Raw genomic sequence first — 25781 nt, 5'->3', positions numbered from 1 at the left:
TTGATGTGCTGTGTCAGCATTGATCTTGCCACCTATAACGATTTAGGATTGGCCAATGCTTGAGATATAGGATGGCATGTTGATTGTAAGTCAATTAGAGAACTGGAAATTTTTTAGTTAATTGACAAAACTGTTAAATATCATCAAAGCCTTTTCATGTCATCTGATTGCTCTTAGGTATAAAGTCATAATAAAATTGCTGATAGATTTGATAGCTTTGAGACTTCTGAATCTCCAGCTACCAAATTTATACACCTACCTCCATCTTTACCCCTATTTGATAGATGATTGTTTGATAGCACATTTCTGTCACTTAAATTAGCATAATTAGATAGTAGAGAATATAAATAATTTTAGCTTCAAAGACTTTATTACCTTTACAGAATGTTTTTGAAGCTTTTTATGTCCTGGATTTTTTCCCACCATGTAGCATTCCTCACACTTTGGCCAATATCGGGTATTATTTTTAAAAAGTTTTTAGTTTTGATAAGCAACAGTTATTGTGTGTAATTATATTTTAAGTAGTGTTTGACAATATAAATTTTTGGTCTGTAATTTCATTCTTTTTTATCTCTTGACTGGATTTTGTCTGACAATATATTTGTAGAATATCAAAGACCAACTGGACAAACTCGGAGAGCAGATTGCAATCATTCATGAAAAACAACCAGATGTTATCCTGGAAGCTTCTGGACCTGAAGCCATTCAGATCCGGGATACACTTACTCAGTTGAATGCCAAATGGGACAGAATTAATAGAATGTACAATGATCGAAAAGGGTATGTGTAAATTAAATTAATATTTAATTTTAAAAATCCTGTAGGTCCATGGGCTACAGCAAAGGTCATATGTACATTAAGATGAATGAGAATGTGTTTCACATCCTTGTAATAGGCCCTGTTTAATGAAATTATGATGAATGTAGTTCCTTAAAGAAAGAGGAAGGAGATCCCATATTGATGATCATTTGCAACATAATATCTTAATAATTAAAAGATGCATCTTTAATTTTTAATATCTAAATGGTGTCCATTTTCTTTAAGGACTTTCACTAATGTTCACTTTCTTTATGTACTCGATGATTAATGTGAGTGAAGAACAGAGACAGGTACAGATCATTGAAATCGATCTGTAACCTCAAACCCTTTTTTAAAATAACCTTCTGTTTAGTAAAACGTTTTTGAGCTTTCTTCTTTCTAATTTTTGACCTGGATTTTTAATAGGTAGAAATAAAAAAAATGATAAGAGTTTTGCAAATTGCTGGGTATGCAGTGAAAGGCAAATAAGGCAAATAAAATGCATTTCTATCTCTAATTTTGCTAATTCTTCTGCCTTATTGAACCATCAGTTTTAGTCTAATTATATAACATTTTCATTTTTAGAGTATTATAAATTCTTTTAATCCCGTATATATATATATTTTCTTATTATTCTAATTTTAAAATTCAGGTTCCTTTTCTTTATTTGATCTTTCAGTAAAATTTTAGTCATTTCAATCAATTTGAAAAAAAAGGATCAATTTCAAATGAACTCTCTCTCTCATTACTTGGGTTCTTTTCTATGTTGTCAGTAGTGTTGAAGGATTATCTATTATACCTTTCTCCCCAGGACTATTAAGTTTGGTAGTTTTGTGCTATTATTATTATTATTATTATTATTATTATTATTATTATTATTATTATTCCAGGACTATTAAGTTTGGTAGCTTTGTGCTTTTCTTATTATTTATTTATTTATTTATTTATTTTTTTTATATAGTTGGTGTATGGTAGCTTTCTTCTGCATTGTGTGTGTGTGTGTGTGTGTGTGTGTGTGTGTGTGTGTGTGTGTGTGTGTGTATGTCTGCACGGAGCATAAAATTGATTTACTTAGCCTTTTTTAGTATACTGACACCTCATTTGTATACAATGATAACTTTTTCTTTTTTTAAAAAAATTATCCTATTTGCATATATGCCTCTGGCTAATGTAGAAATGCAATAACATTGTTGATTAATAATGTTGATTGCAGACATTCATGCCATTTTCTTGTTTATAAAACTGTTACTGTTTATAAAATTGTTAATTGCATGGGAATTTTCAAAATTTTAAGCACACGGCTGTATTTTCTTATGTTAGAAAAGTCTCTTCTATCATTTCTTTTATATTATTGTATTCTTTGTTTACTTGATTACATTTGCTAGAGGGTTATCTCTCATTCTATTTGTCCCAGCACTTAGATGGATTAATTGATTGTGTTCGTATTCCTAATTTTTGCTTTATTTTTCTCTCTCAACTTTGGTAACGCATACTAAAATGTTTATTTTTCTCCATCCCTATTTATCTACTTTTTACAAGCAATAAGTTCCTTTCTTTCTGTTTCTTTCATAAAGCACCAAGGCAATGGCAAATGTCCTGTGCTTTCATGGTTTCAGTTATCAGTCACAATCACACCAGGGTGACAACTAAGTCCATTTGTCTGTAGCAAAGTACGAGGAGACTGAACAGGCATATCTGATGCCTATAAATCTTTTCAAGCTTTGTTAGCCTATAGTAAAAGCAAGATAAATACCATGAAAAAGCAAGATAAATACCATAAAACAGGTCGTCTCTCTTGATGCCTTCTTTGCAATGGTTCATGACATTAGCTTTTATATTTTTCCAAATAAGCAATTTTAGAGCTATGTTAGACAGATAATGGAGCTCCCTTTGCCCTGTTAGTTTTATTCCCTTTCTTTAAGCCAGTTATTTCTTCCTTCCCATTTTGGATCCTTGGATGCTCATGTATCTTCTTCTCTCCTAAGAATGTCTCCTCACTTATTCATCCTCTGTATCTTCTTTATTGGCCATCACTACTGTGTGAACAAAGGTCAGACTTCTCATCTTGAAATTAGAAGCTTTTTAACAGTGTTCTCCAGATGGTCTGGTTTCTAATACTTTGTACATATTGCTCAAAAAGTTTTCTTCACTCAATTTATGTAAATTTGGTTAAATTTTTTCTTGCTTTCTTTACTGTCCCAGTTTCTGATTCTTACTCAGAATTCCATCTTCTACCAGGAATGGTTTTCTTTCTTAATTTCATTATTCATTCTTTTCCCATCATTTAAAAAGTTTTTGAAATTCGATTTTATCAAAAAAGTCTTCACCCATTCACCTACCTCTGTATACCTATCTGTTTATTTTTTCATGCACCATTTGTTTGATGAATATTTATTGAGTACAGAATAATGCAAAGTACGTGCAGCCACATGTATGTAGTTCTAGGGGATTAAAAGTCAGATAATAATAAAGACATATAGACTCTCAAGGTCCAAAGTTATATAGTAGAGAAAAGTAGACGGGCTCTTATTGAACAATGCATGGTGCTGTGATGGGGATGATGCAGTAGGCCATGTTAGGGACCCTGAGGGAGAAGGCTTCTTGGAGGTTATGAAGTTATAGAGGGAACACTGCATTACACACGGTGAAGGAGTAGAGAGAATGTAACATTGAATAAGGTCATAGAGAAGAGAGAGTGTGATGCTTCTGAGGAATCGAAGATAGTCCAGTAGAGCTTGAACTCATAGCAGAAAGATAAAACCAGAAAGGTCTAAAGGGACCATATAAGAAGGACCTTGTATATCATGTTAAGTAGTTTATATTTTACTCTGAGAACATCAGGGAGCCATTGCAGTATTTTAATGGGAGAGGGGGCGCGGGGGGTGACAGTTTGATGAATGTAGAATGGATTAGTATAGGACAAAACAGAGCTAGGAGAGCCATCTGTGTTTGACACATGATAACTTGATTAGGAAAGTAGTTGTGGAAGTGGAAACTAGGGGAAAATTTGAGAATTAAATAGTTAAATTAATAAAATATAAGATTCATGGGGTGTTGGAGTAAGGAAGAAGGAAGAATAAATGTGAGCCCCAAGTCTTTGGCTTGAGGATGTAAGTAGGGATGGTACCACAGTTGGAGACTGGGGACACAGGTGGTAAGATGAGTTTGTGGGGGAAGATAGCAAGGCCAGTGGAATATTAGAGATAGCAAACTTAAATGTTTTTAGTTCAAATCTAAACCCAGGGTGGTGGATGGCTTGAACTTTGAGTCCTTTGACTCTGTGGAAGAGTTTATAGCCCTTCACAGTTCTGTCCTGCCTCCCATACAAGCTGGCTGGATTGACAGATGAGGTGACGTCTTTGCAAATGCTTCCTGAACATGGCTCTCCTGTTTCATTTTTTTTTCTTAACATCTCTTTCCTATTTAATATATAGCTCTACTGCTTAGATTTATTTGAAATTTAGTTTCTGTTATGGCGATAATGATCTTTATTAGGTTTAATGTTTACATTCTCCAAGCATTTAGAACTTTGGAGCAGCCATTCTAGCAACATTTTCTGTTCATTATTGCAGCATCTCAAAACTCAGAATTTGTGTTTGTTATTTAGTTACTGCACTTTTTTTCTTCTTTTTTTTTTTTTACAAACAATAATGAAGACTGTCTTAATATCTCCTCACAGTATTTTGTTTGAAGTGCTCTTAATTTAGTTATGCTCAATAGAACGATGCTTCCCTGTGGGCACTCAACCAATATTAACTGAATTTTCAAAATTATTTTCACAGAAGAAGGAAATATAAGTATTATTTAGGAGTTAGCAATGTGGGGGACCATTTTGTTATTTTTTAAAAACAATATTATATTTTTATTATATAAAGTAAAAATTTCATTAATATTATTGAAATCTCAGATATCTTTTAAAGCTGTCCCAGCATCATTGCTCTAAACAAAGGGCAGAAGGAAATTCTTTAGGATCCTAGTCCAACAAAGCTTTTCCTTTTTATACTTATTTTGTGTGTTCCAAATATGACAAACACTGGAGTTTGACTTCATATCATTTCTAAAGGAGTTAGGTTTAGATGGATCTTGCGAGTATCATGCTAAGTGAAATAAGTCAGACAGAAAAGTACAAGAACCATATGATTTCACTTATATGTAGGATGCAAAACAGAAAGCAACAAATGAATAAACAAAACCAACCAACCAACCAACCAACCAACCCATAAACACAGACAATAGTATGGTGGTTGCCAGAGGGGAAGTGGGTGGGAGGAGGATGAAGAGGGTCAAATTTATGGTGACAAAGGAAGATTAGATTTTGGGTGGTGAACATACAACGTAATATACATATGATATGTTATAGAAATTGTATACTTGAAACTTATAAATGTTCTTAACCAATGTCTCTCCAATAAACTTAAGTAGAAAAAAGTAAAGGAGGTAGGTTTAAATAGACATCTCAACAATCCCTTGTCTCATTGCCTAACCGGAGCTTTGCAGGCAGTTCAAATGATCGGGACATTCTGGATTAGTCACTGCACAGACTGTGTCAGTCTCCTGGGGCTGCCATAATGAGATACCACAGACAAGATGGCTTAAATAATAAACATTTATTTTCTCTCAGTTCTGGAGGCTGGAAGTCCAAGATCAAGGTGCCAGCAGGGTTAGTTTGTAGCGAGGCCTCTCTTTCTGGCTTACAGATGGCCACCTTCTTCTCCCTGTGTCCTTCTATGGCCTTTCCTCTGTGCTTGCTCACACAGAGAGAAAGATATCTCTGGTGTCTCTCCCTCTTATTAGGACACCAGTCCTGTGAGGGTTAGGACCCTAGCTTTATGACCTTATTACCTCATTTTTAAAATTATCTACCTAAAGGCCCTATCTCCAAATACAGTCACTTTAGGGGGTAGGGCTTCAGCATATGAATTTGGGGGGATACAGTTCAGTCCATCACACAAAAACAATGGAGTGAAAGGAAATCTGAAGTGTTTTGGCCTTTTGGATTTTGTTCTACCTGGGAAATAAGTATTCTGGAAGTAAAGCACTATAATTTTTTCCTAAAGGACTAGAGTAATTAATCATATTTTACATTTCATTGTATTTGAAATGGTAAGTGTCTAAAGTTGGGTGGGTTAACTGCCTGCAGCTAATCAATCTCAATTTTCCAAGCCAGAAAAGGCTCTTTTCAGTTAAGAAGCTGCCTAGTGTGTGTGTATGTACGTGTGCCGGCATGTGTGTGAGGGGAGGAGACGGTATGCATGCCCTTTGTTTTGTTCTTGGTGGGATGCATGTTTCTCTAAAAGAAATCATTAACTAATCCACTACGAAAACTGATCCTGTAGAGCAGTGAGCTGTGAATTCACTTGTCTGGGGGCTTTCCATTTAAATTAGATTCAAATTTTCTTAGAAAAATTGCTCTGGACATCCCTGGAAAGTTTGGAAACCTGTTTTATTTTGTTTGTTGTGCTTTAGTTATTTTGATAGGGCTGTGGAAGAATGGAGGCAGTTCCATTGTGATCTCAATGACCTCACACAGTGGATAACGGAAGCCGAAGAATTATTGACTGATACCTTTGCTCCCGATGGTGGCCTGGACTTAGAGAAAGCGAGGATACATCAGCAGGTGAGTGTTTTCTATCAGAGGATGGGGGTCCGCTAAAAAGCTGGCATGTTTATTTAGTATGTAGCATTTAAAACATTTGGAAAGTAGGGTCTAAATATATAAATTTTTCAGGAGTATGTAGACAATCTGTAATTTGTGTTTCAGCTCTAGTTTCCAGTTTCAAAGGTTTAAGAAAAATTGCAATTTTCAATTTTTACATTTTTTTAATTAAGATTTTAAAGAAACTTAAATTAAAAATACTGTTTCGTGGTAAATATGAAAAACGATTTTATTTTTAAAATTTTGTATTCAGAATAACATTTGTAAAATTTTGTGCCTAAGACTATATCCAGGGACAGAAAGATAACAGAATATCTCACCTCTGTTTTTTGTACTTAAACACTTAGGCATTTTATTTCCTCTTTTCATTATTGATAATTATCACAAGAGTAAATCATTCTTGAGCTATGTCAGGACAGCTGCTCATGTAAGTCTAATTCAGTCTGGAAAATATAACACAGTAGCTAAACCAGTTCTGCTGACAATAAGTCTTCAAAAATAATGGTTGAAAGCAAGCAAAATTTCAGGTTACCATTGTTAAAAAAATACTTTTTAATTAATTTTTTAATGCATATTTTACATAGGGGAGTTAGTGAATGCTTTTATTTTTCTCATATACTTGTTAATGCATTTTTATTATTTTTAGAGTTATAGATAAGTGCTTAAATTCTATTTTAAAATACTCTTTTAAATTTGTTGCTTAAAAATTTACAGACCAGTGAAGCAGTGTCTTAATAAAATACCCATTGAGGTTTACTTATCTATGGTAAGACATAAAGGTATATGAGTTTGTTTTTCTTTTTAAGAGATGCTTTCAAGCATATATTTGGGAGAAGATAAAGATCCACTTTAATCAAACATGACTGATGCTTATGCTTCAGTATTTTAAACAGCTGTTATTTATTTCATGTTTCTGTCCCATTTCACTGTATTTTGCCTTATGATATTCATGAGAATGGGTTAGATTTCAAAATAGCTTTTATTTAGTATGTACAGTGAAATGTAATTAAATTGTTTTAAAATGCTTTTTTCATGATCATAAAATACCCTTCCAGGACTTTGTTACCTTAACACTCAAATTTGACGCCATGATACCTGGGCATTCACTATATTAAGAATAGTTTAATTTAGTAATCTAATTAATCTTGAGTTGTGCTCTATTACAGGAACTCGAAGAGGGGATCAGCAGCCACCAGCCCAGTTTTGCAGCACTAAACAGAACTGGGGACAGGATTGTCCAGCAACTCTCTCCCAGCGATGGAAGCTTTTTGAAAGACAAGCTGGCGGGTTTAAATCATCGCTGGAGTGCAATCGTTGCTGAAGTAAGGGATCGTCGGCAGAGGTGAGTTAGCTGTGATGACTGAAGGGCACAGGGGTAACGCTCTTTTGGGCAGAGGCTTTTTAAGATGCCATTAGATGAGTTCAAAGTTCTTTTTCTATCTGATATTACAATAGTTTTTCTGACATTTAAGACCTCCTCTCTCCATGTTTTACATTTTTAGAATACTGCTCCTTACTATATTTTTAGGTTGTCCTTAAAGTCTCACTTTTCTATGCAGGTAGCATATATATAAAAAATGCCTTATTTCTTTTATTTCTGTTTATTATGATGTGGTGACAATGTGGCAGGAACTTGAAATAGTTGAAGAACATTCTGGACTTTTAGTCTGAAGATCTGAGTTCAGGGTCAGGCCTCTAACTTACTCATTTCCTGACTGGGCCTCGGGGTTTTCATTAGCAATCTCTCTCATTAGGTCATTTTTACTGTAAAAGGGTCTGCTGTACCTTTATCAGCATCAGTGCTTCATACATAATATAGTTCCTCTTCTATGTAATATAATAAATATGATGTATTATTATTTGTTTTTATGTTACAATGCCCCAGATTTTATTAGGGTGTCTCCTGGTTGTAAACATGTTTACCAGTGAATATAATACTCAACATTATACATATTATTTTACATATTACTTTAAAATTATTTGACGGTTTTTTTTTTTGAGATATCTATGTTTAATAGATAATTTCTACTTTGCTTAATACCTTCCATTTTATAGATGACCTTTTTTGGAAGGATTAATGGTAGTTTTGGGTTAAGAAGTCCCAGATATTTTTTCTGCTAATTTTAACTTTGTAGATGATGAATTATTTTAGTGATAAGCTATTGTTTTGTTAAAAGCTAATCTTTTTCAAGTCCAGTATAGGCATACCTTGGAGATAGTGAGAGTTTGCTTCAATATCTGCAAAAAAGCGAATATCATAATATAGAGAATCACAATTTTTTCCCAGTGCTTATAGAAGTTACATTTATACCATATTGTAATCTGTTAAGTGTGCAATAGCATATGTCTAAAAAAAAAAAAAACAATTTACATACCTTAATTAAAAATACTTTATTGCTAAAAATGCTAACCATCATCCAAGCCTTCAATAAGTTGTAATCTTTTTGCTGGCAAAGGAAGGGTCTTATATTCAATTTGTAAGAAAATGCAATAATAGCTGCGAAATGCAATAAAGTGAAGCCCAATAAAATGATGTATGCCTATACTATAATGTAGCATAAAATATACAAGTATGAATATTTGGCCTTCGGCTGCTTTTTATAAAATAATATCATCTATTATTTTGTGTGTTTTGTTTGGTAAGAGGCAAACAATAGTTTGTGTGTTTTGGTTAGGAGATTGCCATGTGTCCTGTATTTGGCACCCTGCACACACTGCCTCATTTAGTCCTTACAGCTACCCTCTGAGGGGACCCCCAGGCCCATTACACTGCTCCGGAAACTGAGGCTCAGAGAGGAGAGGTTAAGTAACTTGTCCGAAGTCTCACAGAAAGTTTGTGATGGTGGTAACTTACATTCTCAAATACTGTGCTTTACTAACTTGGGAAGATCGCAGAGCTCTCTGGCCAAGATTCCTCCTCTGTAAATGAAAACTGTGATATCTTCTCAGAGGAGTATCATGACAGTTAAATAAACGTGTTTGTAAAAAGCATATGCCCAAACTATTCATAGTGAACATTCAAAATATCTAGTTCTTATAATAGTAAGTTAACCTAGAACTTATTCTTCAAGTGTATCATTGCTGAATTTTGCCAATAATTGATTGACTGATTTGATTAATATTTATCGAGCTTTGTGTTTAGCATGAGATACAAATATGACTAAGGACTAAGAAGAACACATTTAAAGAAAAACTGGTGTGATTTAAAACACATCGTTAAGAAGATACAGTGCTGTTACAGAGGCGGGTGATGGGCTATGGAATTGAGGCATCGCAGGGGAGGGATCCTGAAGCTCAGTTCAGAGCATTTATAGCCATTTCCCATAAATTCCTTATAGGGTGTGCTTTGTAGAGAGAAGAAGTAGAACAGATAAAGGTGGGATTCATGAAATAGTAGAGCCAGGTGGGAGATATGCAAAGGTTCGATGGAGAGGAAGGCTCAGGGACCTCCGCCAAGATTGGAAGCTGAGGTCCCCTGGAGACCTTCTATGCCATGCTAATGAGTTTGCATGCAGAACCCTTCTACCTTGAAAATGATTTATCTCCCTGGCCTTCTTAAGGAAAAAGATGTACCCGCTGGCGTGGTTTTAGCAATAAATGCAGGACTTCTCCTAAAGATTTTCAAATGGATCTCTGTGGAGTGTGGTAATTATTGCTCCCAGAACTAATAAGATGCAGCCAATACATATTTTACTCATTTTTTGGAAGAGAAAAGAGTAATGAATCTCTTCTCTGGCATCTTATATTTTAACTAAAGTCATATTTGTTTTCATAGAGTCATGTTTAACTTCACTTCAGATTGTCACTTATCTTAAATTGAGGCCACCTTGGAACTTGAAGAGCTTACATGTGTACAATTATCAGAGTCACAGAGAAATAGCACACGGTTCCATCTGTTTTTGTATTGAGGACCTGTAGTTAAATACTTGCACAGTCCAGCAACTTATGGTGTTATTCCCTAATGAGCAATTGTTATCTACTGGCTGAACATTAATTTATAACTTGTTTTTACTCTTAGGGGTAACTTTTAAAAATGTAGGCTATCTTTAACCAGTTTTCAGATGAAAATTTTGTGACTCAAGTATGTCCTACTGAAATTACTCGATAATGTTAATTTCCTTCATAGATGTATTTTCAAAATAATAAATTACTTATGATTATGAAACATGGGTAATTTAAATTCCAGCTTCTTTTTTGGAAACACAAGGTCTATAATAGTATTTAGTAAAAATAAGAGTACAAATACTCTTTGATACAGAGGGTAAATTACCTGTTTTGGTATTGGTAGTCTTAACAATTAGTACTCTCACTTTATTTATTTTTTAAATTTTGAAGCAATAGTCTCTCCCAATAGATACTTAAAAATGAAAACTTGTGATTTTACGGTGATTTTCATTAGTTTTTTAAACATTAAAATAACTTTCAAATATTACTGATTAAATATATGTTTAACATTTATATATATTGCATAATTTGGGCCTTTTTGTAATTAAAAAGACAAAGTCATAGCCAAAGAAATGTAAATTCTTATTAAAGATGACACAATGTAATTCATTAAAAACTGCATTCTGTTTTTAAATCAACAGCTAGTCATAGGAGCTATGGGAATGATACCACTACCAAGCTCTAAATAGCTTTCAAACCCTGTCTTAAAAATACATAATCTTGTTTGTTATATGAGTTCAATCATATTCTCATCTTCTGACAGATGGTTTATATATTTATAAATGTTATTTTTATAACATTTAAAAGATCTAGTTAAGGTAGTTCCTTTTTTATATTCATATGACTATTTGTTTCCTTATTTCCTTTAAAACTTTTGCTTTGTATTCTCTAGATCTCTTTTTATAACTCTGCTATATTCAAGTATAATACTTACTTTAATAAACTGACCAAATTTTCATTTTTCTTGTATTTTCTTGTATTTTCTAATACTTGTAAAAATTTCCCATTGCCCTGTTCTTATTGTTTCTTTCCTATGAATAAAGTAGAGTAATGGTAGCCACCTAATGTTAATAATATATTATATAATGATGCCTTTCTATCTCCAAGGAATACTCAAAGAGAATTATGTGCTTTTCCTTGTTATTTTAGATACAGACATTTTCATGGTTTTTCAAGTTCATTATGCCATACAATGGTATCTAGCTTTAAAAAACTTTCTACTAAGTTTCTATATAATTTTTCATGATGAGAGAAGACATTTTTTAGTTTCAGTGTTTTTGAATTTAACAAAGGAAGAATTTTTCTTACATCATCTAATAATCTTTGGTATTACAGAATGTATACATGACTATTAACACATTTAAAACACATCATCAAATAATTATTAGGAGTTATTTCTTTGTGGTGTATGTAGTCCAAACATACAAAGGAAATTTATAACGATCTACTTAACTGGATAATTTTTCTCAATATTTTTAAATAATATATTCTTTTAGGCTAAAAGGAGAAAGTAAGCAGGTGATGGAATATAGAAAAAGATTAGATGATATTATCTGTTGGTTAACAAAAGCCGAGAATGCCGTGCAAAAGAGACCAACCACTGAGCTGGAAGGAAATCTGAAAGAGTTAACAGTAAGTGGTTTGTCTCTATATTTGCCAATGCTTTTTGATGCATGAACATTTACACTAAAATTAAGATAAAATATTAAAAGAAGGAAAGGGGAAGAAACTTTGTACTTTGTGGACTACGTGGTGACCTTTAAAGAGGAATATCTTTATTTTTTGTTTTTATAAAGAACAGCTATATTTTTTTTTCTTCACAGCTAAGGCTTTACTTACATAAAAGTGAGAAATCATGTGGTTTCAATATCAGACTTAAGGTTTTTAGGATATTTTAAACAGACTTCATAATTTTAGAATATAATATTGCTGTGAATTATAGTTTTTGCTTTTAGATTTAGAAGAGAATTACTGATTATTATCTAAAAATCGAATTGTATAAAACTCAACACTGTAAATGATATGAGAGTAACCCCTCTAAGTTTATCATTATGATGTATTAATGAAACATTTTGTTAATCCGCAACCAACGCGAATTGTTTATAGTTGTATATGTATACTGTACATAAAAATACATAAATACATAGAAATGTAAACATGCCCAAATAGCTATACATTTTTATATTCGTACATTTTATATATTTTTGTGTTAAGAATTAAATTACTTGTTGCAGAACAGTAAGCATAATGAGCTCATATTTTTATTAAAAAAAAATTTTGTTTGTGACTATACACACACGAGTATGCCTCAAAGTATGCCTAAAATGATACCTACTAATTTGATAAGAGATCTTGTCTAAAGGAGCGTTATAAGGCATTTTAGGAAAGAAAATTATTAGTAATGATGAAAAATATTATGTGGTAAACAATTATTAAGTTTCTTTTCAAAATATGACAACCATCTAACAAACCTGTTCCTGTTTTAACTAAAAATTTCAATGGTTTTCTTGGAACATCCCTTTTGTAAAGCATTGGGAGCAAAAGATGGGATACCACATTAGGGTGGGTAGAGATAAAGTAGAGATAGATGCATAAAGTGCTCCTACTCTTTCTTTTTTCTTTTTTCTTTTCATTAGCACAGACTTCGTTTTCATTATGGAAAAACAATATTAACTCATCAATGTAAATATGATATAATAGGACCCTGTTGAAAGATGGGGTGGCGGGTGGGACGCACATGCTCACAAGTGCACACTGAAGGCAGGTGGTCATTCTCATATCAGTTAGTTTGTTAACATGTGTTTAGGCTTCTTAGCAGTTTATTTTCCACTTAAGAAATTAAAAGGCCACGTTTGTGAGAATACTTTCTCAAAACTCTGTTACTTTCTAATACAGTTCTTGAGCTTCATCCACTATGACAACCTTCTAACCACACCTCTTTCTGACACCTTTAGGACTTAACCCAGGAGATGGACATACAAGCTGAAAAACTCAAATGGCTGAATAGAACTGAATTGGAAATGCTTTCAGATAAAAGTCTGAGTTTACATGAAAGAGAAAAAATTTCAGAAAGCTTAAGAACTGTAAATTCGACATGGAATAAGGTATGCATTAAGAATTACTGTGATACTTTTCACATGTTTATTGATTTTGTTGTCAAAGAAGTGGCATCATGTAACTGTTTTACTTTTAATATCTAAATATGGGTACATTTTACTGATGAATATTAATGTTTATAATAATTAATTATTTTGCATCTGTTATAGACAGAAGCATATATTCTCAAAGAATGCTTTTTATTTTACATGCACTTTTTTGGCCTACAAAATTTATGCATTGTATATTACATTAAATAAAGAATATATATTAGAATTAGGCAATAAAATGCCAATAATTATACTCTGAGAATGAAGCCATTAAAATAACTTCCTGATGTTATACTTCACTTTCCATATATGTAAGTTTGTTTTTAACAATGTTATTCATTCAACATACATTTATTAGATTCTAGGTGGAATGCAATGGCATGTGGCCTCAAATATGACTAAGATAAGGTCCTTTATCTCAGACCATTACTTTTTTTTGCAGTTGAAACAGTTAAAGGCAGATAAAGTCTTAGATTTCTCTTTATTTTGGTTTGGCACGTACTGTATCGGAGTATGAGGTCTGTCTGGGACATTGAATTGATATGTATGTGCCCTTGGCTTGGACGGGCCCCATAACAGTCACTGTCTCCTCCCTCAGTCCTTTCAAAATGGTAATTGACATTGAATATCTAATGATGCAGATGCTTTATCGATCTAGCCTCGCTGATTGAGAATTACTGTCTTGATGAGTCACTGTTACTGATAATTCACACATCCGTGTCTCTGGCCTGGACTTCTCTTCATGCTCTAGACTTACCTATGCATCTGCCTGCTCAGCAGCTCTATTTGGATGTCAAAATAGGCATCTCAAAGTAACATACAAAATTGAGTTCCTGATCTCCACCTCCCTCCTGTGCATTAATATACTTCTCCAGCCTCAGCTACTAGTAATTATATCCTTATTATCATGTAGGCCCAGAATACTGAAGTCTATCTTATGATATTTGATTTATATCTCAATTAAAAAGAAAACCCAAACTTGGAGTCACCATCATCAGCTTCTTCAAAATACGTATTTATTTGATGAATGAGTATATGGCTAGATACATGACGAAGCATAGCAAAATGTTAACAGTTGTAGATGCTATATGGCACATGGGTATTCCCTGTACAATTTTCTCAACTTTTGATAGGTTCAAAGAACTTCACAAATTCGATTGCTTCTCACTACCTCCATTTCCATTAACATGTTTCAAGTCACCATCACACCTGTTTTTGATCACTGCAAAGGCCTTTTCATTGGTCACCCTGTTTCCTCCTTTGCCCTTTGTCAGTCTCTTCTCAACAAAGCAGCCAAAGTATTTGCTAATGTAAATTCGATCAAGTAACTCCTCTGAGCAAAAGCCCACTAATGGTCTTCTTTCTCACTCAGAATGCAGGCTAAAGTCCTTACTGTGATTTATAGGCCTTCATATTCTGGCTTCCTGCTATCTCTCTGACTTCATCTCTACTCTCTCACCCTTACACTCTTTTCCAGACATGTTGGCCCTGTGTCAAAGATGCTAGGCTTAGCTTGTGCATATTCAGTCGGAGCACATGTATTTATTTAACACAAAGGATGCCACTGGTTATTGTGTAGAATAGGGCATGGTGGACACTTTGGGAGCGCGATGTTAGCTAAAGCAATGCTTTTTTTCACTCTAGACTCTATAGATTTTGCTCTACCTCGGTGAATTGTGAATGTCCAAGACCAACCAATGCTTATTGTGCAGAGAATTTTAACAAATACACTTTGGGAACTACTACTCTGGGACATTTCATTCATTCATTCATTCTGGGATATTTCATTTCATTCATTTCTTTCATTCACTCACTCGAAAGATTTTGATTGGACTTTCACTTTATGCCAGGCACCGTTTTAAAAACTAGGAATATAGCAAAGAGTATGTCACTCGTTCTAACCCAAAGAACTTATTGCGATGAGAAAAGTAAAATGGTAATTATAAAATAGAGATATCTGTGGGGACATAAAGGTAGGGTACTTATCTGGCTTTGGGGGTTAACTGTGGAAGATTTTTTTTGGAGGCGATTGTATCCAAGCTAATTTATAAAAGATGAATAAGAATTGGTCAGTGGAGAGTGGGGGAAAAGGCATCTTAGGGAATAGAAGGAACAAGTGAAAAAGGGTCTAGAGGAGGTAGAGAATGAGCACAGTGTATATGGGTCCTGTCTTTGTTTACGTAGTACTCTTCTCTTTCTGTTTGGCCTGATGCTGTAGGTATGCAGAGAAGTGCCGAGTGCGCTGAAGGAACGCATCCAGGAGCCCTGTTCTGTTTCTCAGACAAGAATTGCTGGTAAGATACAGTTTATTCTTTCACAGATTTTTTTTTTAAATAAACATAGCAAAATATTATAATTATGAGCATCATGTATGAATTAGAAAAACTTAAAAACACTATGCAATTGTGATCTGGTATTCTACTTTCAGTTATTGAAAGGAACGTCTTCTTTAAACCCAAGGCATATTTGACTCCTCCATGTGTGCAAGGCAGTCATGGTAGATAAGACTTTTTGCCTTTCCTGGGACTAGAGGGACCAGAATCTCAACAGAACCTGCTGAAGGGACTGGACGAGGCAAGGCGGGGAATTCAGGAACATGCAGTTTTTTTAAGAAAATCAGCTATAACCTGTTATGCGAGCACGTTTTAGGGATGTGTAATTAGATGTTGATCATGACTAAAAACAAAAGGGTTAAATATCCTTGGAACCAGATGGGAGAAGGAGATTTAGGAGAGTTTTCCATCCCAGGGAAGCTATTTACTGACAGATGCTGATCGCTTAGATATGGAGAAAGGGGTTTTCTCATCATTGATCTCCTCTCCTTGTCTGGGGTAGGGTGCAGGCTGCGGCAGCAGAGCCGCTACCACTGCCTTGCCAGCTCTCGGTACCGCTTGGCCCTGCTCTTCCTCTGTTGACTGTTCTCGGTCTTTCCCTATATTAATTTTAAAATCCGACATTTCAATATATGATTTTGTTAAGGTACACACAAACTTGTTGGGATTTTTTTAAATTCAAATTGTGCTGAATTTACAAATTGACTATGTTTTGTAGAAAATTATTTTAGCCTCATCTAATATATCATATGTTAAAGTGGGTTCCAGATGGGTCTAATAATTAATTCAACTATGTCTTGTTTAAGACTAAAGAAAAATAGTAACTAGCCGTCCATCATTAAAAACAAAACCATACAAAGACAAACAAAAAACAGAAGTAAAATCTTTACCCAATCTTTGAAGAAGTCAAGAATCTTTAATAATTTCCCAGGACAGTTTTAGGGACTTGATCACTCAAGTTTGATAATATTTAAATGTTAAAAAGAAAAAAAACACATTAAAACTCCTAAAATACAAGCAGTGTTTTCAGCAATTTGGCAAGGGTTCATTTTCCTATAAAAAGAGTTCGTACACTTTAATAAGGAAGCAGATAAAGAACATAGACAATTATAAATTATACCATGTTTGGTTAACCAACATGATAAATATTTAATCTCACCGATAATCCAAAAACCATTAAATAAAGGGAACGCTGAAAGCTGTGTGTTTATCCATTGAAACAGAATATTGTTTGTGTGGATGCAGGATTCACAGTTCCACATGCTGCTCCTGCAAGTCTAAATTTCCAACTTGTAAGGAAAGCAATTTGGCAATAACTATTAAATACATTAAGTTTTTTCATATTTTCTGACCCAGTCATTATACTTTAGGAAATCTATACCAAAGTAGTGATCAGAAATGTGAAAAATACTCTACTCAAAAAAGATTTTCCTTGCAAGTTATTTTTTTAAGTAAAATTTAAGCAATGTAAGTATCCAGGTGTAGGAAAGGAGTTAATTAACAGTTAGTGGGTTTATATGTAGATTATTGCCATAGGTACTCACAGTGATGTGCATTAAGAATGACTAATGCTCATGTTTTAAAATTAAGTAAAAAAGAAGAGAAAACTATGAATAAATTGGCTTTATTATTAAGATAAACATCTTGACAAAATAAAATAACACTCCTAATTTTCCCAGTTAATGTATTTCTATTTTATTTTCTCTTGGTATCAGTGTTACCTCTGAGTTATTGCTGCCATAAAATGTTCTGAGACTATGTGTTTAATTTGCTTCACAGCTGCCAAAATCATAGATATTATAGGAATACCATTGTCATTTCAGTATGAAAAAATAAAAATCTGCCTTTTTTTTTTTTTACTTAAACTAAATTTTATTAAAATACATACACATGTCACCGTTATACTACCACAATCAGAATATCCTGTTGATTTATTAATACTTGGCTACATTTTAATTTCAGCTCATCCTGGCGTCCAAAAGGTGGTGCTAGCATCCTCCGCATCAGATATGCCTGTTCAGTCTCCTCGTACTTTGGAAATTTCAGTTCCTGCTGATCTGGATAAAACGATAACAGAACTAGCCGACTGGCTGGTATTGATCGACCAGATGCTGAAGTCAAACATTGTCACCGTCGGGGATATAGAAGAGATCAATAAGACAGTTTCTAGAATGAAAGTAGGTGCACAGTGTAAAGGCTTGTCGTGGGAACACCACAATGCACGGGTGACAACATCTGTTTGGACCTCCTTGTTTATCCTAAATTCTGTGAGAATAATCTTTAAAAATTCTTTATCTGTCAAACAAACAGCCATCCCAGGCTAGCTCTGAAGAGTAAAGCTTTTCTTGCATTTTTACTCTTTTGATCTGATATGCTTTACCAATAGAGCCATAGACACAATGTACTTTTTGAAGATCTAAAATTGATATTGTAAATCTAGCCACATCAGTGTAAATGTGAGTGTCACAGTTAATGTCTAGTGTGATGTAAGATAATTTCCTAAAGCACCTTTTCAACTTATGTTTCATGAGCTTATTTGTTTAATTGCTGACGTTAGAAGTGAGTTCTTCCGATTATAATTTATTAGTATACATATACCACCTAACACCAGTTTGTAAAATTCTTTTTCCACATTCACTGTGTGCTAGGTTCTGGACTGTGTGTTATATAGGGATACTAAAAAGAATATACCAGGTAGAAATTGGGAATGAACCAAAAATGATCAGTTATTGTTAACTTTCATTAAGCTCTTCATGTGTGCTGGGTATTTTTCTAAGTAATTTATGTGTATTACTTCATTTAATTCTTTAACAATCTTGTGAGATAGGTACCGAATTTATCCCCCAAATTGCAAATATGCCCAAACTGAGATGGAGGCACAGAATGCATATCGGTAGACAAGTCTCTGTGACAAAGCAGAGTGTACTAAAAGCCACAGGGCAGGTACAAGTGACCTTTAAGGGAGCCTGGATGAGGAAGGGAGGTACTTCCAGAATGATAGAAGGCAGACTATATGGGATTTTGACATCTAGGGATAAAGTAAATGGCATTCCCGATACAGGGAGCAGAGTGAATGAAGACACGAGTTAGGGGAGCGTGAAGGACGTTGGGTCAACGTTTGTGCAATCAAGAAGTGTAGTAGGAAGTAAGGTAGCAAAGGCAGCTCAAGTTCATTCTTTGAAGGAGCTCGTAGGCTACACAAAGCCCTTCGTACTTTCGTTCTGGAAGCAATGGGTAAGCCTCTTTTTCCTTTTTTTCTTTTCAAAATCGTGGCTGGAGACTGATGATAACAGTGCTCTACTTTAGTAGGAAGACTGAGAATAGTGTAAGAGATGTTTAACACAAGGAAAAGAGCCCTTTCTGAGTGGCTAAGATGCTGCTGCTGCAATTAGTGGAAATAAGGAATAGAAGAAATGAAATGTCGGATAAGGGTTTGATTGATTTAGTTTCGGATGTATTGTGTTGAGAGGTTCTTATGCCATTTAGAAGGAAATGATCAGCATTCATTGAAATGACACTCTGGGATTCAGGATTAGAAGTGAATAATCCATTTAGAAATCATATTTGACACTGTAGGAGTAACTGAAGTCTGCAAAATTAGTGAATTCATAAAGAGGAAGAGCTGAGAGAAAATCTTTGCAATAGGTACAACATATTTGTACCTATTGGAAACTGTATTTTCTAATCTTCATGACTATTTGTTAGTTCTATACTTAAATCACAGTATTTTTCTGTTATTAACTTTTCTCCCATTTTTATCTGTACTGAGATAAACTCTAGAACAGCAGTTTTCCATGTCTAAAGTTATTTAGTTTGCTATTCCAATTAGTGTTTTTGTTATGCCTCACCCCCATCCTGTAGGTGACATTAGTTTGTGTTCCTATCTGAAGTAGGATAGGTATGCAAGGTGTTATCTGCAGAAATCACTGCTAACGTTTTCAGACCATTTTTAGTTTTTAAAGGGACTTTCTTTATTTAATCTCCTCAGACTTGATGTAACTGAACTGTAAGTATTTCATTATTTCTTTTCATGAAGAAAAAAAGAGAGGAAATGCCTTGTCTGGTGAATTAGATGGTAAGTATCAGAGCTGCGATTTGAACCTAGGACCTCTGACTTTACGTCCTTCACTTTCTCTGCCATGTCACCAATGCCTCACCGGCCTTTATAGGAGAAAAACAACTTTGATGTCAGCACATCAGTTTTGCTTCATTAGTGTTTTTATTGTGTGGCCTATTGCATTAATAGTCATTTCTTCTTAAACAGATCACAAAAGCTGACTTAGAACAACGCCATCCTCAGCTCGATTATGTTTTTACACTGGCTCAGAATTTGAAAAATAAAGCTTCCAGTTCAGATGTGAGGACAGCAATTACAGAAAAATGTAAGTTTTAAAATAAATTATGTGTCATCATCCACTTTCACTGAAAATAGTCACACATAGACTTTCAAGGATGATTTAACCAGAAATTATTATTTGATATTTGATATTCTTTATCTCTCTATAAATATAGCTTTCCCTTGTTTATTTTTTTGTGAACATTGTCACAATTCTCATTACTTCCTTAAAGTATTAACACTATTACTTTTAAGTAATTACTGATTCACTGTATTATTTGCTTTTAAGTTGGGATTTCTTTTGAAAGAACCAAGAAAACAAAAGTTAGAGAAACCCATAGGAATGCAAATCCATTCTTCCCTTGTAATTCGTTTACTAAAACTACATTTTACCATGTCTTTTAACTCATCTTCTCAAAATTCATTCCAAAAATATTTATTGAGCAACTACTATGTACCTCCTGGCCTGGCACTAAATAATTTGAGAATACTTTACTTAAAAACAAAATTAAACCAAACAAAAGATAAACATACAAAACAACCACAGCCAAGATCTTTGTTTCAAGTTTGCTTTCTGGCTTAAAAGCACCTGGTCAATCTGTATGGCATGTAAAACTCATTCCTGAGAATGTTATCTTGGGACGGACGGTGCAGCCTGCTTTCATCGTCCCTTCTTCCACGATAGCCCCTGGGCCCATCTGTAGCTATTCTGTACTATATATATTCTTTAAAACATCCTGACATTTCTTAGCTTCTTACCTTCATTCACGTTATTTTTTTCCCTCTTGGCCTTTTCTCCCCAGGTGAAATACCTACTCAGCTGCTAAAATGTCACCTCCTCTTTATAAAGGCTTTCCCACCCCTCTTCTAGTCCCTGGTGAACTGTTTTCTATCTTTATCTGCCATGGCCTTTTCCCCCATAAATTCATTGTGAATCTCACAGTTACTTTAATTCTTTCACCCCTCCATAAATTGTGAATATTTACCTTTCTGGCCCTGGGGCACCTTTCAGTGCCTGATACAAATTATGTACTTGATAAATATTCGTGGCATAATATAAGATGGAATGTATTATATTACCTTGTCTAATATTTCTCAAGGGGAAATGTCAACTGTTCCTATAAAAAGTATGTTTCAATTTCAAAATAAATGAGACAGCAACAAGGTTGTTATAGCAGATGAAGAGAACTTTGGTCTCACAATGTTGGTTTGTTTTTACTGAATGAGCCATTTTCCTTCTTTCTTCCTCTCTTTATTGATTGATTGATTGATTGCTGTGCCTGTTACAGAACTCTGGAGGGATCCTTCTTCCCCTCAGGTGGCCAGGAAGCTTGTCTGCTTCAGCGACTCTAAACTGTTTACAAAGCCATCACCATTTTGCTTTTTCTACTGCCTTACATTTTTTCCCACCAGCTCTCTGTTTGTCCAGAGTTTCTTTTAAGTATTTTTATAAGACTTCTCTTAAATATCTTACCTTTCTAATTTAAATCCCAGTGTTTTCTCTACTTTTTTGGAGGGGACGGTGCATAGTGACGGCATTCTTTGTCACTGTTTATAGTATGAAAAACCATTCTCAGCTGGCGTATGCTACCAATAGTATCTTGTTTTAGTCATTTATTCACAGTGAATAGGATAATTTGCTTATTTTTAGGATAAACTTGTGGTATTTGCTGTCACTTGTATTTAGTTTTATTTCTTCAATATTAAGAATTGTATGAGTAACAGTTAGTCATAAGTACTTTATGTAACTTTTTAACTGACAAGTCGAAGATAGATTTGTCTTCTTAAGTTAAAATCTTAAATTTTTTTTTTCAATTACAGTTGACATTTAATAGTATATTAGTTTCAGGCATACAGCATAATGATTAGACATTTATATAACTTATGAAGTGGTCCCCCTGACAAATTGAGTACCCACCTGACACCATACATAGTTATTACAATATTATTGACTATATTCCTTATGTTGTACTTTACATTCCTATGACTATTTTGTAACTGCCAATTTCTATTTCTTAATCCTACTTCATCTTTTTCACCCAGTCCTCTAAACCCCATCCTATCTGGCAACCATCAGTTTGTTCTCTGTACCTATGAGTTTGTTTGTTTTGTTTTGATTGTTCATTTATTTGGGGTTTTTTTTTTTTTTAGATTCACATATAAGTGAAATAATATAGTATTTGTCTTTGTCTGACTTATTTCACTTAGCCTAATACCCTCAGTGTCTATCTTTGTCTATATGTTGTCGCAAATGGCAAGATCTCATTTTTTTTTTTTTTTATGGCTAAGTACTATTCCCTTATATACCTTTATCCTATGACACTGAGGTTGCTTCCATATCTTGGCTATTGTATATGAAATATCGGTCTGTGTTTTTTGTTATAGACTGTATTAAAGTCTATTTTGTCTAATATAAGAATTGCTACCATCTATTTACTTTCAGTCTGTGTGTGTCTTTTGATCTGAAGTGAGTCTCTTATAGGCAACATATGTAAGAGTCTTATTTTCTTCTCCATTCAGCTACCCTGTGCCTTTTGATTGGAGCATTTAATTTATTTACATTTAAAGTAATTATTGATAGGCATTTAGTTATTGCCATTTAATTCATATTTTTGGTCTTTTATTTTTCTTCTTAAAAAACAGTCTTTAACATTTCTTATAATATTGGTTTGGTGGTGATGAACTGCTTTAGCTTTTTCTTATCTTCTAAGTTCTTTATCTCTTCTTCGATTCTAAATGATAGCCTTGCTGGGTAGAGTAATCTTGGTTTTAGGTCCTTACTTTTTATCACTTTGACTATTTCGTGTCAATTCAGCTAGTCTTCAGTTGGTTTCCGAGGTTGGTGGTTCCATAATTTAGTAATTTTGTTGTGGTCATAAGAAGAGCAAACACAGCATTTATTTACTCTGTCATTTTGGCTAGAAGTCTAAAATTGTAGACTTTTTTTTTTTTTTTTTTTTTTTTACTCATAGAACAGTAGAACAGTTTTTTTAGAATTATTACATGTATGTATAATTTGCAGCTTTCCGAACAATCTTAAATTGATAGCTTTTATGGTTTGCTATAACCTTTATTATCCCAAGATTTTTACCAAAAAGTCTCATTATAACTCACTGGGAATGTTATTCTTATAGTTAAATTCTTCTTGGCCTGGTACTTAACCACAACCTTCAGTCTATCAGGTATTCAGAACATTTTATAGACATTTGTTTTTAACTTTCTACCTACTTATTATCAATGGATTATTGAAGATACTCAAAGCTGTTGCCTACTGGTACTTCAAGATCATGAATTTCCCTGGAATAATTAATCAAAAGTTTAGTTCCTTAGATTTCTCTTTTCTTATCTCCATGTTAAAAATGAGAAGAGGATAGAACAAAGGAGAGAAGGCAGAGGGGAGAAAAGGAGAAGAGAGAAAGAGACAGAGAGAATGAAAGAAAGATAAACAGAAGAAACAATTAAAAAAAGAGAGGAAAAGAGCCAATGTGGATTTTTGTTTTCAATGATAAAAGAGCTGCTGGCTACAAAGAACTTGAATCTTCTTTATTTTTAGTGTTTCTCTTGAACTTGAACATATAAAAATACTTCCTTTTCGAGAGGCTTAATGCTACAGTGAAACAAATGTGAAAAGTATTCTTAGAATGTTTTTCTTTTAAAATCAAGACTACCTCAGAGCATCTCCTTTGTGGCTGACTATGTCTGTGTTCTATCATAAAGTACTGTTAAACTCTGCCTTCATCAAATCAGGTTGTGTAAATATAAAATTGCATAGACTATTAGTTTCCTTATAATTTTTTTCTTTTATCAGTTTATAATAGTAGATATTTTTATTGTGATATTTTAGTGCATTTAAAATAAAGTTTCATCCAAAATTATTTCTTCAGAATGGTTTCAGATATCAATTGTATTTAGGGTACCAACATGTACTAAAATTCTTTTAAAATGTGTATATCAACTTGCCTCCTTTCTCCTTTTTATTGATAGTCTTATTTGTGATCAATTTGGTATTAGGTATTTTTTTTTCTTTCCTGATAGTTTCTTTCTGGGATTTTTTTTTTTTTTTTATCATGCCTCCTCCAGTGGAAAAGGTCAAGAACCAGTGGGATAACACGCAGCATGGTGTTGAGTTACGGCAGCAGCAGCTGGAGGACATGGTTATTGACAGTCTTCAGTGGGATGACCACAGGGAAGAGACCGAAGAACTTATGAGAAAATATGAGGCTCGCCTGTATATTCTTCAACAAGCCCGAAGGGATCCACTTATCAAACAAATTTCTGATAATCAAGTAAGACTGATTAGATATCTTTTGACAGTATCTATTTGTTGGATGTACTTTTTTGTTCTATTTTTAACCGTAATTTTTCAGACTCTTGTCATGACGTTTTCTCAAGGTCTTAGAGTACACATTGAAATTTATATAGAGAGAATTTGACCAGAAAGGTTTCTGAAAAATTTCTGGAGGCATAACAAATGGAAATGTGCATATATCTTAGATTTACAGCTCACTGATTGCAAATGGAGCACACCCACAAACCAGCATCTGTAAAGAACATTTTCAGGATCCCAGGAACATCCTTTTGCTCACTTCATGTTTACCCTAAAGGTTATTTTTATTTATAAAATTTTCTGAGACTTTCATTTGAGGGATACTGTAGTGAACAAATAAGGTAGTGAACAAATAAGTTTCTTTTAATAAATTCATAACCAAACTGTTTTATCAGTGTCGTCAGAGTAAGTACCTTTTCTGTAATCAGTGTGATTATAGAGTTTAAGATGTTGAACATTTATGATGTTTATAAAGTGCCATTTTAAATTCTGTCTAGCATCGTAGAAAATCTTGAATTAGAGGTTATGGTGTTAGGTTATATTTTAGTGTAATATTCATTTGTCTTTCAGATAGCCTAAGATGAAAGTATATATTTGTGAAGAATATAATAATAAATGTGTGAAATCTAAGACATGAAATATGTTTTTATTCTTCACACACGTAGACTTTCCATGGTTACAATGTAAAAAGCAAGTGGCCAGGTGTCCTGAATTCCTGTATCATTCTTTGTGTTTTTGATACCTGCTGATTGTTTTCAGCAAATGACTCAAAACTAATAATCAACAAAGCCCTTGACACTTAACTGAAAGAATACAACTAAAAGTGACGTCAATGCTTCAGTCCTCTTATTCAGAATATTCTTTTCTAATTGAGTATGGTTATTTTCTTCTGAAACTTTAGAGTGGATTTTTCTGTTAATTGCTACAAAAAGCACTGTAGAAATGTTCATTTGTCATTTAGATTTCTTGGGGAGCATCTTGATGCAGGGGCTCTCAGAAATTGAAAAAGTGTGTCAAGGAACCGATGCTAGCACACATGCTCAGCATCAGTTGAGCTACCTTTCCATATAGGGGAACTTTATGGCAAATTTATTCCTATACAATACATGTCCCTATGTGGATCAGATGTATAGCAGAAGGAATGAAAAAAGACAAATGGTTTGAGGAAATAAAATATCTGAAAGAGGAAAAGATAATTTTTTAAGTGTTATTTCCTATGTACCTGATCCCTTTCTTAGAC

At 33.7% G+C, this 25781-nt stretch overlaps 1 protein-coding gene across 9 annotated transcripts in view; it reads left to right on the top strand.

Annotated features, from left to right (window-relative positions):
* The window catches only part of UTRN (utrophin), a 446059-nt gene that overhangs the window by 182087 nt on the left and 238191 nt on the right, over window positions 1–25781 (top strand). For all 9 annotated transcript variants that reach the window (XM_039846978.1, XM_039846975.1, XM_039846976.1 and 6 more), the window contains 9 exons: window positions 608–780; window positions 6265–6415; window positions 7621–7796; window positions 11896–12031; window positions 13354–13503; window positions 15764–15839; window positions 17841–18055; window positions 20143–20260; window positions 24295–24500. In XM_039846978.1, coding sequence (XP_039702912.1) covers window positions 608–780; window positions 6265–6415; window positions 7621–7796; window positions 11896–12031; window positions 13354–13503; window positions 15764–15839; window positions 17841–18055; window positions 20143–20260; window positions 24295–24500 — 1401 coding nt within the window. The remainder of the gene's footprint in view (window positions 1–607; window positions 781–6264; window positions 6416–7620; window positions 7797–11895; window positions 12032–13353; window positions 13504–15763; window positions 15840–17840; window positions 18056–20142; window positions 20261–24294; window positions 24501–25781) is intronic.

Source organism: Pteropus medius, unplaced genomic scaffold, assembly GCF_902729225.1.
Source record: "Pteropus medius unplaced genomic scaffold, Ma_sr-lr_union100, whole genome shotgun sequence".
Lineage (NCBI taxonomy): Eukaryota > Metazoa > Chordata > Mammalia > Chiroptera > Pteropodidae > Pteropus > Pteropus medius.
The sequence above is the reverse complement of the archived record's forward strand: the minus strand, read 5'-3'. Positions and strand labels throughout refer to the sequence as shown.